Below are 13577 nucleotides of genomic sequence, written 5' to 3'. Positions count from 1 at the left end.
TTTGTAAAAAATGTAATATAAAAATATTATTAGGATGGATATTAATAAGTTATATCATTTTATATAAAGTTTTGTGGTAGTATCATGCATAAATGCAAAGATTGGGCGAGCCTTGATTTGGTTTTGGTGCCTTTTCATGAGTTTTTACAAAATAAAATCCAGATTCTTGATCAAATCAAATCATCTTGCCGCGTTCAAAGGAGCATAAAATTCAACAAGGTGGCAAAACAATAAATACAAAAAATCAAAAAACCCCTAAAGCTAAGGTACCGACTTGATTTGCCTAAGAAACCAAATGGTTTCTTTTTTGAAGACAAAACAAATTTCTTTAACAAAAAATAAGTCATAAAAGTGATTTCTTTAACACAAATAATCGTTGAGGCTCCTTCTGCAACCCTATTGGTTTAGCAATGGTCAAATATTTAGCCATCGCCAAACCCCGATGCAAGAGACGGAAAAGATTTTAAAAATTAAGATAAATCAATTTACATAATCTTTTAACATCCAAACAGGTCATGGTGATTTTTCATCAAATCTTAAATGTGTTTTTAAGTATTTTTTAATCATGTAATTAATACCTAATATATAAGTGGTATTTCATATCTAAGTTCACAAACCCAAAATAGCAAGAGAAATTTATTCATGTAGTTGCTGAAAGAAACACTACAAACCCTTCTCTTATCAAACAACAATTTGATCGATCGAATTTTAGAAATAAGATTTTCTCGCATCCGTACAATTTGGTTTCCTTAAAAATTAACTTATCGAGACAAAGTTTGTTAAAATAAATAAAATAAGATTGTATCAAAATAAAATTAAAATACTTTCCGAATCAAAATATGAAATGGTCGAGATAAGAGTGAGATTGATAAATTTTTTAAATGCATTGAAAAATATATAAGTTATTTTTTCTTATCTATAAGATTTAAGATAAATTTATCTAAAAAACTTAGATAAAAAGTCACGTAATTTCTTTTTCAAAGATTGTCAAATAAATTTAACAAATACAATAAAAATTACTTTTGTCTAAAATACTTTTCATATTTTACTTTTTCGCTCTATATCTTAGTTAAGAAACACTATCTGAAATGTCTTTTTCTTATCATTTGATAGATCAAGAAGCACTACTCATGACTTCATAACTGAAAGTCAAACAACATAAGGTATTATTCTTTTTGATATATCCAAATGTTCTCCTGTCATATTTACTTCAATATGTTTGCTCAATACAATATTTTTGTAAAACAAAATAATGCAAGTGGAAAAAAAAAAAAAAAAGGGTTAAGAGAAGGGAAAGAGGGGAAGAGAACAACATACACAATCTGGAGGCTAGACTCTGGAGGCCGTGAGTGGGCTTTCCTCTATCACTGTAGTAACAAGCAATGTTGTTAATGCCATCTGATTGCTTTGTGAATAATCTTCTACTTTTCTTCAACTTTTGCTCTCCATCACATTGGCTCTTAACTAGCATTGAGTATGCCCCTTGGATTGCTCTTTCAAATTCAATCTTGATTCCTCTAAACTGCATTAGTCCAATGAAATTCAGTCGACTGTCTCTTCTTCCAGCTGATAAGTCAACAACTGTCATTCAATATTGAAGTGGGTAACTACTAGCCACTAGAGCTGTTAGATTGGCGGGAAGGAGATGGTTCAATTATCTCTGGAACCTGATCTAACAAATGGTTCATCTCATCCGGGAATTCAACCTTGGCTCGGTTAGTCTTCCCGCCAATGACAACGGTTCTTCCATCTTGTAAGGCCCATACCTGCCAGTTGAGCAGATGAGGCAAAACAAAAAGAAGGCAAGGAGAAAACACATGAAAGTGAACAATGGAAGCCTTGGCCACCAGTTGTTTGTTCCAACACCACAACAGATGCCACAAGTAAACCTATCCCGGGAGAAGAGGCTTTACCTGAGAGTGAGAGAGAAAACTGATGCAAGTGGTGAGCATTAGAGCACCAAAGCCAGCATAAACAACTGGCACCCCTGGGTCAGTCTGATATAGAACAAACTACTTTAGTTTTACCAAAAGAAGAAGTGAAGAAAAAGGAGAATGCAAATCTAATTAAACGAAAGAAACAAAAAGTTAGATGAGATTTCACAATTGAAAATTTTGTCATCACCTTCAACTCAAGGCCAGTACTACCAATTGCATCCAAAATAACGATTTTCACACCATCAATCTCAATAGGGAGCTTAGAGTTGGGCCGTCTAACTCCTACAAATTTTCCTTGTTGATCATAGAGAATGATCGACTGCAGGTCACGTGCGAGCATTGATCTAAAGTCCAAATGGAAAGAAACAAATGTTAGGAATGAATACTAAACATGTTTTGTGAAGGCAGACCATCAGAAACTAATTTTGGCTGCGCCCCCAAACTCTTCTTTATAATCATTTATGCAACAGGACCTGAATTTCAGCTTGAAATTTGAGGATTTGAGAGATTTTGAAGTACTAGGGAAACATACATTCCCTTGACATCAGGAGACTCGGGATTCCCAACAGGTAGGAAGGTCCCAAAAAGCTTCTTATCCCCATTGAGTTTTAACGGTGCCATAGGCAAATTGAAAGGCCCTTCATCATCCTTCAGAATTTGTAGAGCCGAAAGACTCCAATCTGTCTGGTATATGGTGATTCCACCATACCTCATTGGGTCATTCACACTTATTGTTTTCCTCATCACCTCTTTCCCCTCAATGTCAAATAAAGAGAGATCAGAGTGAAACTGCTGAACCTGCAAGGGAAATGAGTAGAGCAATACAGAAACCCTTAGCACTAGGAAGCAAGATCAAAAGAAAAAGTGTCATCAATATGGAAAGATCTAATATATATCATGTGACTGCAAAGCTAGCCTAAGTTAAGATGCATAAAACTTCTGCACTTTCCCTAGGCCATATTAGATGCACCTCTAAGCAAATGACTTTGTTACGACCCACAGTTTCACAAGGAAGGAATTATCTAAAACAAAATGGAACAGTACCCTGCCTGTGCTACAAACATTCAATGAGAGAGTATTGCTTTTATCTCAGGGTGCTCTTCCTATTTACAGCTTCGTACCTCTCCACTGTCGTAGTAGTCCATGTAGAATCTGTTGACATGCACTTCGGTATTGAAAGCTTCCATTGGAGAGGAAAGAAAGCCACTTGGTCCCAACACATCACCGACAATGAAGTTCAGACCCTGAGGAACATTGACTGAACCTCTGAAACTCCCAGCAGCACTCATGGTTCCACCTGCCATTATCAGCAGCATTGCCAAGTGGACTCCAATAGGAGCAAACCGACCTGCTAACCCCTTGAAGGCATATAAAGACGTTCCTTTTAAGAAAACCTACAGAAACATTAAGGGGGTAATGCTTAAAAAGTGATAAGCTGAAAGGAGATTAGCAACTAGATGACCATGGAGCTCCATCTGCAGAAGTGTGAAGAGAAAACGAGCATAAAAATTTGTAGTGAAATATTTCAATGTCCCATTTTCTTTGTTTGGAATTACGTCCAATTTTCTTCCAATTCCACATAAATTATCAATTAACCTATATAAATCACTTTCTATCCTACTTGCACTTTTGCAACACTTAAATAGTTTGTAGCCAACAGTTTAGGATATATCCTCTGAAGACAAGATATTTATCATTCAGGAGACAAGAAATCGTAAGGTTACAATCACATAAATGTCGGTAAATGCAACCCTACAAAATGGAATGTACAAAGATTGCAAATGCATCTATAACTAAAATACAAATATGGTAAATTTTGCAACTATGGTAACAGAATCTGGGAGAGCCTTGCTGGCAATAACTCCAGGGAGCAGAAGAAAGAGAGGAAAAAAAAGGAAGGAAAAATATAAGAAAAACAGCAGTTGATTATCACACCTCATATCCAGCTCCCATCAAAATGATGCCCAAATCCTCAAGTGATGCTCGAGGCAGTGTTTCTGCAAATTCCTGCTTGCTAATGGCCTCTGCTGAGTGCAAGAAAGACCATCTGCAGATACAGAAAATAATTTAGCACCTGTTGGGTATAGAGATTCTCCATGTCCCTCTCAGCTTAAAGAGAAATAGCTACAGATAAACCGAACCTTCTTGCTACCTTGACCAGGGGGATCTGTGTGGTATATGTACAGGCCATGAGCGATGCTGCCAGAAGAACCAACAGTGAGAGGAAAAGTGGGGATGAGAACATATGGTCGAAGCCAAGGGTGAGAATCCATCTCCAAGTAAAAAATCCAAGCACAGGATTATCTTCAGGGAATTTCTGAAAATAGAAATCTGGCGCCTCGCCTTGATCAATAAAAGTTCCTGCACAGACAATAATAATATTTTCAGAACACTAACTTCCAATTAAGATGCACCTGGAAATTAATTCAAAGATCTGAAGCACAATGGAGATTAAATAGTCGGAGGACAAGCTGAAAGCCCCAATTTGGAAAAACAGAAGAGTTGTAAATGAGTTCAAAGGTTAAGCAAGGGTATGGTTGTTCTTAATTTAACTGCATACAAAATACCAAGCCTTTTATCTTACTATATGTGGGGTCAGCTATATAAATTCTAGCTCTCCAGTCATTTCCATCCACTACTAACAAATTGGTATCATTTCAGTGGACTAAACCCCAACAGCTAGGAGTCAAGAGGAATCTACCATACTCGTACAAAAATTTTGATTTGCGAATAAACTGTGAGAAAATGAGAAACTGCATTTCCATTGTGCATTTACACTCCAACAATGTGAAAAAAGATAGAGATGGGAATGAAAAAACTTAGAATGTTGTAAACTCAACTTTGTTGCATTAATCAAAGGTGATCCTTGTGCTTTCACGAGTTACCTTTCCTTCAGAACTTTCTTAACTGAGATCAGCTTCATACAAATCGATTTTTATCAAAGGCAGTGGACTTGGAACATATTTTCCAAGCCCGATGCTTTTGATGAAATCATGATTTGCACTTTCACAAACCATGTATGGAGCAGCTCTCAGGGAAAAAGAAAAGAAAAGAAAAATTCCCAAATACTGGCAAGTGCAAAGAACTCAATATGCAGCACTACTGCAAGTGGACAACAGTTAAAGATTACACCATCCCCTCGACAGTTCTTATGCAAGTTGCCATCAGCCAAGCAACACCCTTTACTTGAATCCCTAAATCATGCTTATTTTGCATGCTCAATATGACTTCCGAGTTCTTGTGCACAAAAATTTCACAAAGGATACAACTATTCTTAGTTACCAACAACCATCCAACTTAAATCTGGACAACTAGAATTCGTACTCACTTTACTGAAAGACAAACCGCAAGAAATTAAACTTGCTTGACAATATGCAGAGAAGTAAGCTATCAAGGACCAACTATTAGAGGGAAATCTAAATATGCCATTTGTACGTCAATACGAATTCAGACGATGGCATATAAATAAGATAGAAGTGACTGAGCAAGTGAGTATGATTTTATCAAATGATGACAAAAGCGCTTGTGTTAGAAACACACAAAATAGATAGAAAGAGAAATACCAAGGGCCATTAAAGAAGCAATGGAGGTCATTTCCCCGATGGCCAAAGGCAAATTAGACAAAACCGACAAAACCTTTCTTGGGAACTTCTTGAAAAACTTGAAGCTGCCGGCTGAATCGTTCGCCGGTGGCCGGCCATTTCCGGCGCCGTCTGAGGTGGAGGGAGCCCCCTCAGAGACCGAAAACTTCTTGGCCACATTCTTGCTATCTTCTCTCAGCCTCTTCTCCCTGGTCGCCTTGAGCTTACAAGTGATTGAAAGGGACAGCCTTCTCTTGCAACAGAGGCCATAGATTTGGGTATTGGAGAAGAAAGGGGGAGATTTGAGGAGACGGGTCTGGTTTTGGGATGGGTTTAGAGTTGAAGATGATAGGTTCAGAGTGGGAATTTCCATTGTTGGAGGTCTCTCTCTCTCTCTCTGCTACTCTCTGGGTTGTGATTGGATTATCCAGAACCAGAAGGAAGATCCTTGCTTCTCTTCTAGGCGTTGGGTCATCGCTCATGCAAAGTGAACGAGCAATAGAGGTTTTGCCATGTAAGCCGCTTTATCATAGCCCACCATGGCTGATCTGCATTCTGCCTTATCTCCATAAATAAATAAATTAGCTTTCTTTATACATGAAAATGAAATTTCAAGGTCTTTTGTTTTTTTTTAATTTATTAATAATGTCCATCATACTATATCGAGAATTCACTAATAATGTCATTAATTCATCCCTCAAATATTAACAAACAACCTTCATGTATATATACCATTAGAGTTAGCAATGGTTTAGTTTGATTTTGATTTTTACTAAAATCATAATTAAACCAAACTTAAATTAGTAAAATCAAAACCAAACCATTACCCATTTAATTTTAAAAATTTAAAACCATAACCAAACAATTCGGTTTCGGTTCGGTTTCGATTTAACCATAGTTTTTTTAGTTTAATCCATACCAACAAACAAAGACAAATAGTATTCATAAATTTTTTTGATAATTTCATAACAAACAAAGATAAATTCTAATAAAGTTACTTTATTCTTGTATAAAGTTACAAAACTTCTTAAATAGAAAATCACATCTCCAAACCTACAATTGCTAAGATCAATAAATTAATATTTACATAATTAAATTATAATTTAAGCTAAAAAAATTTAGTTACAAAAGTTAATACCTTCATCAACAATATTAATATCTTCTTCGTAAATTGATTGCAAAAGGATTGTTTATCTTTTGGGTCTCATCAAATGTACATGCACGAAGCACACTCTTTTAGTAATATGAGAAAGTATGGGCGAATGGCAGTTGGCAATTTAATGAATCGTTCTAGATTCCTAGCATAATCTCATACAAAGCTCTATTGTAGTAAATAATTTGGATCTTGTTACCAAAAGAGTATGGGTATTCCCTGCAAATTTAGGGATTGTTCAATTTGGGGATTGAACTCAAAGTTTGTCATTTGGAACGAAAAGAGTTGCATAATAATAAAATGAAATTCTATGATTATGATTCTCCTAGTAGTTTTTTAGCTGTCAATCGAGAGAATCAAATAACTAAAAGATAATAGACCATACCAAGCAAGGGCGGGCGAAGCCGATTGGCCGAGCAAGAGAGAGGTAGAGAGAGAGGGCGAGCACTAGCAGACGAGCAAGAGAGATCGAGGGTGAGCAAGAGCAAGAGAGATGCAGATAGCGAGGGCGAGTGCGCATAAACGAGCAAGAGAAAGGAGGCAACGAGGGTGAGAGAGATTGAGGACGAGCGAGAGCAAGAGAGATTCAGCGAGGGCGAGCGAGAACAAGAGTAAGAGAGATGCAGAGAGTGAGGGCGAGGGTGAGGGCGCGTGGACGAGTGAGAGGCAGCGAAGATGAGAAAAAGCGAGAGCGAGGTTGAGAAAGGAAATAGAAGAGGAGGGGAGAAGGGTTTGCAAGCAAGGCAATTAGGCTCGGGTGGGCTAGGATGTATATAAAATATTATATATATATTCGATTTGATTCGGTAACCCACCATTCGGTTCGGTTTCGATTCAGATTTTGGTTTGGTTTTAGTGAAAATCATAACCAAACCATACCATACCCATTGAAACAGTATTCAGTTTTTTTCCAAACCAAACCATTACCTAGTCAAACAATTTTTAACCGCGTTGATCAATTCGGTTTCGATTCGATTCCTCACGATTTCAGTTGTAATTGCCATCCCTATATGCCATATTTATCTGCCCAACCTTTCTATTTTGATTTTCAAAGTATTAATTATCAAAAAGAAAAAAATAGAATCTAAATATTAAAAAGAATTTTATAAATGCCATATTTTTGAAAACCTTGTACATAACTTCAAAATTATAGTCAAACGTGCCATTATTAGTTTCTTTCTTTTTATAGATAACCGAAATGACTTGTTAGTTAATATAATCTTCCAAGTGCGGCATTGAATGGGTTAATTCACCAGTTGGGACAATATGATCTTTGGATCAAAATCAGAGTTAAATGACACTAAAGAACAACAGCTACCCATCATGTTTTTCTGAGAAAAGTATATCATCAATTTCCGTGTAGTAATCTTTATAGCCATTATATAATTATTATAAAGATCACAATTAGATAACAATATCAACAGCTTGCTTTGCAATTGCAGATCACAGCACGGTTCTTATGCTCAATAATGGATTCACTCTACCAATTGGTAACTGTTACATACAGCTTGGCAACCACCTTGGTAATGTTCCATAGAGCAGATGTTTTGGTGTTGAGAATGAGAAAAATTTATTATGGCAAACTAGATTTGGATACCCATTTATGGATTTACCAACACCCTTATTGCCTTTATAAGAAGCTTTTCTTTTAGTTTCAGGTTAAAAAGAAAAAATAAAAAACAAAAAACACTCAATAACATAATCAACAGATCAATAAATTGCAGTGGAGAAAGCTAAAAATTGTACTTAAAAACAAGAGCAATAAGAAGCCAAATCAAATAACCCATAAGTCCATATTTATACAATTTCATACAAAAATAAGGTTAGGACTTAGGCCATTAGAGACGTTTCAAAAGCTCTCCAGGACCAACCACAAGACAACAGAATAAGAACTAGCATAGAAGAATCATTAACATAAAGAGAGAACCTAAATAGAGCAATGAACCAAGATTTGTTGTACACAACGAATAAAGAAGAAACTAAACAAACCTACTACCAGTTAAACAAGTTTTAGGAGAAAGTCCACATCATCTATATCATTACAAGGCAACTTTAGCATTGCCAGAAAAGGAAGCCCAACATCAAGCACAATGGCTGGGATCCCATATCATAAGCAAGTTTAGGCGTATAGACTCTGAATTACCTTTAAAGGGTAAGATGAGGAACAAATAAAAAGCACAAAACCTGCAGCACTCATGTTTCACTTATCCATAATAGTAAAACAAGTAGCAAGAAGTTAAACAAATCAACCCGAACCCCTAAAAATCAACAAACACATAAGACAAATGAAGTAAGATAAAAAAAATGATTATATTGGCTGCAAAACAAGGGTATGTGTGCTTAAAGTTTAGTTCATTGTGCATAAAGTACTATCTGTAGTATGTTAGTACCTTGTGCATTCAACATGCATAAGGGAGCTGGGAGTACAAGAACATAAAAACAAAATACTTATCAGTTTGTCAAATGCATGCCCTTCAGATGATCAACAATCTTTTCCTTTTCTTCTCCTCAAGAATAACATAAGACCAAGGTAGCATAAAATCCTTGAATGTCATTAAGACTCAAATTATTCAGCTATCCTACTGGAGCAAACAATATAGCCGCATAAAACTTTGTCCAAATTTTTTTAGAAACAAGCTATGAATCTTTACAGGCATTAAAATTAAAATGTATTTATCTAGTGAACTAAGTATATGGCAGCCATAGCAATTAGGAAAGAAAGTAAAATGAAAGAACACCACATAGCACGTTAGTAAACCCATGCAATGCCACAAGAAGCCAAGAAATGTGCTATTTTGATGTTTTGACTAAAAGCAATCGCATCTAACTAAATCTGAGCATACTTTAATTATAGCAAGCATCATTACAGAGAAGCAGCTGCAAAAATCAAAAACTTGGAAACTATCGTACATCTATATGTACGATAGTTTTTAATTCCAAAATCAACTAGTAAAAAAATAGAACACCTCCAGATATTCTGAATGCAGAGTTACAAGTTTATTAGCAAACATATACAGGTTCCTTGCAATCATATTTTACACCTATAAACCAGCTTCAGGCATAAAATACAAATATCTACAATGAAATAAGATAGACGAGCACAGCCAGACCAACGAGCAAGAACCACTTCATAAACGAATTTCTCCGCTGTCCTCGATTTAGCTGATAATAAAATCCATGGGGATGACCCCCATGAAAGGAACCAGGATACCAATAAGGAAATCCAGGGCCGGCACCGAATGCATTAGCATAGTTAAATCTCTGGGCCTGAAAGTTCAAAAATGGAAACAAACCACCAAAGGTGAAGTCATTCCTCGCAGTTCCCACAGGCACAAAGCCTCCCACGAGGCCATTCCCTTCTTGATGGAAATAGTTTGTGTACAGGGCAGGAGGGGGAGCTGTTTGAGGCCTCTGTCCTGCAGGACGATTCGGAACGTCAACTTCTGATATCATTCCATGTCTTGGATCCGAGCTAGTTTTGCCCCTTCCATATATAGGAACCAACTTTTCCTCCTCTATGAGAGCCTTACAAACCGGGCACTGGTGAGAATGTGAGTGCATATGCAGCCAGTTGTAAAGACACGGCCAACAGTATAGGTGTCCACATAGGGTCACCACTGGGTCTTCAGCTAATTCAAAGCATATATTACATTCAAAATGACCAATATCATTGCTAGTATTGCTTGAACCTGAAGGCCTAGTTAATTCGCCAGTCCCAGCATCCATATCCAACCCCTAAAATCCCTGATGTTCAGAAATTAAAAATGAATCATCAAATACAAGATCCAATTTGGTGCCTGCAAATGACAGGCAAAAGTCCAAGAAGAAAATGAAGGCAAGCCGCATAATTATCACCTTGAATCATTCGATCAACACAATTCTCCCAAAAGACCAAACTTTCAGAAAAATTGCCCAAGAAACAATGTAAAACCAACCTATCTAACACGGTATATTATGACGTAGATTTGGGTATTGCATAAAGATCATACTAAATCCCGGAAAAATTAGAAAGACAAAAAGGAAAAAACACAAAAAAGAACCCCAAATTTTGGAAAAGGGGAAAGGAAGCAGAAAGCATGAAGGCTTCACAAATCACAAAAACTCATGACTTACAGGCCCGCACTCAACGAATCGAAAAAGAACTTTGGTTGCTGTTCCTTTCTGGGTTTATCAGCAGCCGAAGGATCCACTTCATTTCAAACTAGGGTTTCTCGCTTCCAGATACGTAGAGATCGTCCATGGACGATAAACACGAGACACACGTACAGAGAGAGAGATAGAGGGGACCTGCTTGAGAAATCAGCAAAATCGGCGGCTTTTTTAGGAGACGATGGCTGACCAAATCTCAGCAGCCAGAATTTTGAAATTTTATTTCTATTTTAAATTTTACTAAATTTTATTCCCCCCAATTTAATAAATATTTAAAACATATATTTATATTTCTTAATATTTAAAATATGTCTTATAATTTAAAATATGAATTTTTAAAATAATTTTAACTTTAAATGAGTAAATAAAATTTATTTATTAACTCATTATTATCACGACTAGCTAAATATATTTTCTTAAAAAAATTTTAGATTACGCGACATAAAATGTTAAAAACAAATAAATAATAACATATAAAAGTATTTTTATATTTTATATGTTAATTTTATAATATTATTATATAATGAAATATTTTTACGTTAACTTATTATTCACTCACTAAAAGTTAAAAAAGTTGCGGGCAGTATAAAATTTTATATATTATTTTTTTGTATTATATATATTATCAATGTGATTTTTTAAAAATCAATTGATGTTATAAGTGTCATGTTATCCATTCCAACTGTTTGGTTAGAATAAAAGAATAATTTACATCCATCATCCTTAAAATTTGGTAAAAAAGCACAAACGCCCTTAATATTTGAAAAATATATGAACCTCCCCTGTAATTATTGATCACGTACCACTTTATCCTTTCAACAGTTATTTTTTTAGTAAATACCAAAAATATCATTTTTCCTTTGCTTTGCATAAACAAAGAAAAAAATTAAACTGAAACAAAAGAATTATTGAAAATGAGAGTGGAATTCCAATTTCATGAAATTTCAATTCTTACCCCAATTCCTAAGAATTTCAATTCCTTGATTTCAAGAAAAATCTTCACTTTTTGAACTAAGATGGAATTCGAATTCTATGGAATTGAAAAGTTATTTGATAGAATTTCTTAAAATTTAGATAGAATTCAAATTTCACCCTCATTTTCTACCCCTATCAAATGCTGCATTTGATAGCCTATTTTTTTCAGGGAACTCATTTTCTCATTTCTTGTCACGTGATAGCTTTTTTCTTCAAATCATGGAAAACAAATTCCATGGGGGAGGAACTCCGATTTTTCAGGCAAATAGATCAGCAACTCACTGTGCTCTCGTCTTCATCCCCTTCAACTTCACCATTGAAGCTGTAGCGAAAGAGGGACAGAGAGCAAACAAGAGAGAGGGCAAGCCAGCGAGTAGGTCAATGGCAGTGAGCGGCGGCGGGTGGATGAGCGAGAAGGCAGCGAAAAAGATGGCGTATATATATATATATATGTGTGTGTGTGTATATATATATGTATTTGTGTGCGAACGAGAGGAAGAGCAAGCGAGCGAGGGCGAACGAGAGAGAGGGAGGCAACGAGAGAGGGCGAGCGAGCGAGTCAGCGACGGGTGGATGAACGGGAGGCTGCAGCGGGTCTGTGTGTATATATGTATATATGTATATATGTCTCTGTTTGTGAAAATGTGTATATTTGTATGTGTGAATGTGTATATTTGTATGTGTGATTGTGTATATATATAATTTTGTATATATAAGTTTGGAAAATAGAAAATTTTTAATTTTGTGGTTTGATTTATCTGTGAAAATGATTTAGTTAATTTAAAATAGGTTATTATTTTAATTTTTCAATGTTTTTCAATACAATTTCACCATTGAATTTCATGAAAAATTGGTCATTTTCCATAGAAAATAATACCTATTAAACACGAAATATTAGGAAGATAATCAAATTCTATGGAAAATATTACCAATCAAATACCAAAAGATAGAAAATAACATCATTTTCTAGGTAGAAAATTATAGCAATCAAACAACTTAAACTTCCAATTTCCAGAAATTCATTTTTTTTCCACCCAAATTCCACCATTGCAATCAAACGCATCCTAAGGGCCCGTTTGATAGCCTAATTTTTCCTTGAAAAAGAGGTTTTTTCCACCCAATTTTCCATTTATGCAGTGTTTGACAGCCAAAATTTTCCTGGGAATACATTTTCCCATTTCTTGTCACGTGATAGTTTTTTCCTTCAAATCAAGGAAACCAAATTCCTTGGGAGGAGGAGCTTTGATTCTCTAGGCAATTGAGAGAGCAACCCACTATGCTCCCATCTTATCTCTTTCAACTTCCATGGAGATCTGCAGTGAGAGAGACAGAGAACGAACGAGAGGGAAAGTGAGCGAGCGAGAGAGAGGGGTAGCGAGAAATAGGGCAAGCAAGCGAGTGGGTCAGCAACGATGAGCGGCGACGAGTGGGTGAGGCAACAGATCTGTATGCATGTGTGCATATATATATATATGTGTGTGTGTGTGTGTATGAACGAAAGGGAGAGCAAACGAACGAGAGAGAGAGGCAGCGAAAGAAGGCTTGTGTGTATGTATATATATATATATTTATGTATATATATGTCTGTGTATGCAAAAACGAAGATGAAGAATTTTCAATGTTGATATATGTGTGTATCTGTGTGTATATATATACATTTATGTATATATGTATGTATGTATCGGGATTCAGTATTTTTCAATACATTTTCATCAATGAATTTCATGAAAAATGTGTTATTTTTCATAAAAAATAATGCCTATCAAATACAAAATATCAGGA

At 35.7% G+C, this 13577-nt stretch overlaps 2 protein-coding genes across 5 annotated transcripts; both read right to left on the bottom strand.

Moving 5' to 3' along the window:
- Window positions 1-1139: 1139 nt before the first annotated feature.
- On the bottom strand, window positions 1140-6060 carry LOC127801947 (cytochrome c biogenesis protein CCS1, chloroplastic). 2 transcript variants are annotated; one of them, XM_052337495.1, is made up of 8 exons: window positions 5501-6060; window positions 4079-4298; window positions 3873-3984; window positions 3059-3295; window positions 2470-2735; window positions 2125-2281; window positions 1914-1997; window positions 1140-1766 (listed from the first exon to the last, which is right to left on the bottom strand). In XM_052337495.1, exons 1-8 carry the CDS (start codon window positions 5889-5891, stop codon window positions 1611-1613), a joined length of 1623 nt encoding a protein of 540 aa, XP_052193455.1. In that variant the 5' UTR covers window positions 5892-6060; the 3' UTR covers window positions 1140-1610. The 2 variants fall into 2 exon arrangements, with proteins under 2 accessions (XP_052193455.1, XP_052193454.1); XM_052337494.1 differs by having other exon boundaries at window positions 3059-3331; window positions 5501-6059.
- Window positions 6061-9495: 3435 nt separating this feature from the next.
- On the bottom strand, window positions 9496-11001 carry LOC127801950 (uncharacterized). Of its 3 annotated transcripts, none has more exons than XM_052337499.1 (2): window positions 10785-11001; window positions 9496-10468 (listed from the first exon to the last, which is right to left on the bottom strand). In XM_052337499.1, the coding sequence occupies exon 2, from the start codon at window positions 10395-10397 to the stop codon at window positions 9747-9749; it is 651 nt and encodes a 216-aa protein (XP_052193459.1). In that variant the 5' UTR covers window positions 10398-10468; window positions 10785-11001; the 3' UTR covers window positions 9496-9746. The 3 variants fall into 3 exon arrangements, with proteins under 3 accessions (XP_052193459.1, XP_052193458.1, XP_052193460.1); XM_052337498.1 differs by having other exon boundaries at window positions 9496-10415; window positions 10785-10999; XM_052337500.1 differs by lacking the exon at window positions 10785-11001 and adding an exon at window positions 10527-10778 and having other exon boundaries at window positions 9496-10415.
- Window positions 11002-13577: the final 2576 nt, after the last annotated feature.

This window comes from Diospyros lotus, chromosome 5, assembly GCF_014633365.1.
Source record: "Diospyros lotus cultivar Yz01 chromosome 5, ASM1463336v1, whole genome shotgun sequence".
Lineage (NCBI taxonomy): Eukaryota > Viridiplantae > Streptophyta > Magnoliopsida > Ericales > Ebenaceae > Diospyros > Diospyros lotus.
Note: the sequence above shows the minus strand (reverse complement) of the source record. Positions and strands in the feature narration are given on the sequence as shown.

Coding starts and splice junctions, on each gene's coding strand:
- LOC127801947 (XM_052337494.1), bottom strand. CDS start 5,891: ATGGAAATTCCCACTCTGAACCTATCATCTTCAACTCTAAACCCATCC. Junction 2,736..3,058: donor ACTACTACGACAGTGGAGAG/GTACGAAGCTGT, acceptor TTTCCCTTGCAG/GTTCAGCAGTTTCACTCTGA. Junction 2,282..2,469: donor TCTCCTGATGTCAAGGGAAT/GTATGTTTCCCT, acceptor TTTGGACTTTAG/ATCAATGCTCGCACGTGACC.
- LOC127801950 (XM_052337499.1), bottom strand. CDS start 10,397: ATGGATGCTGGGACTGGCGAATTAACTAGGCCTTCAGGTTCAAGCAAT.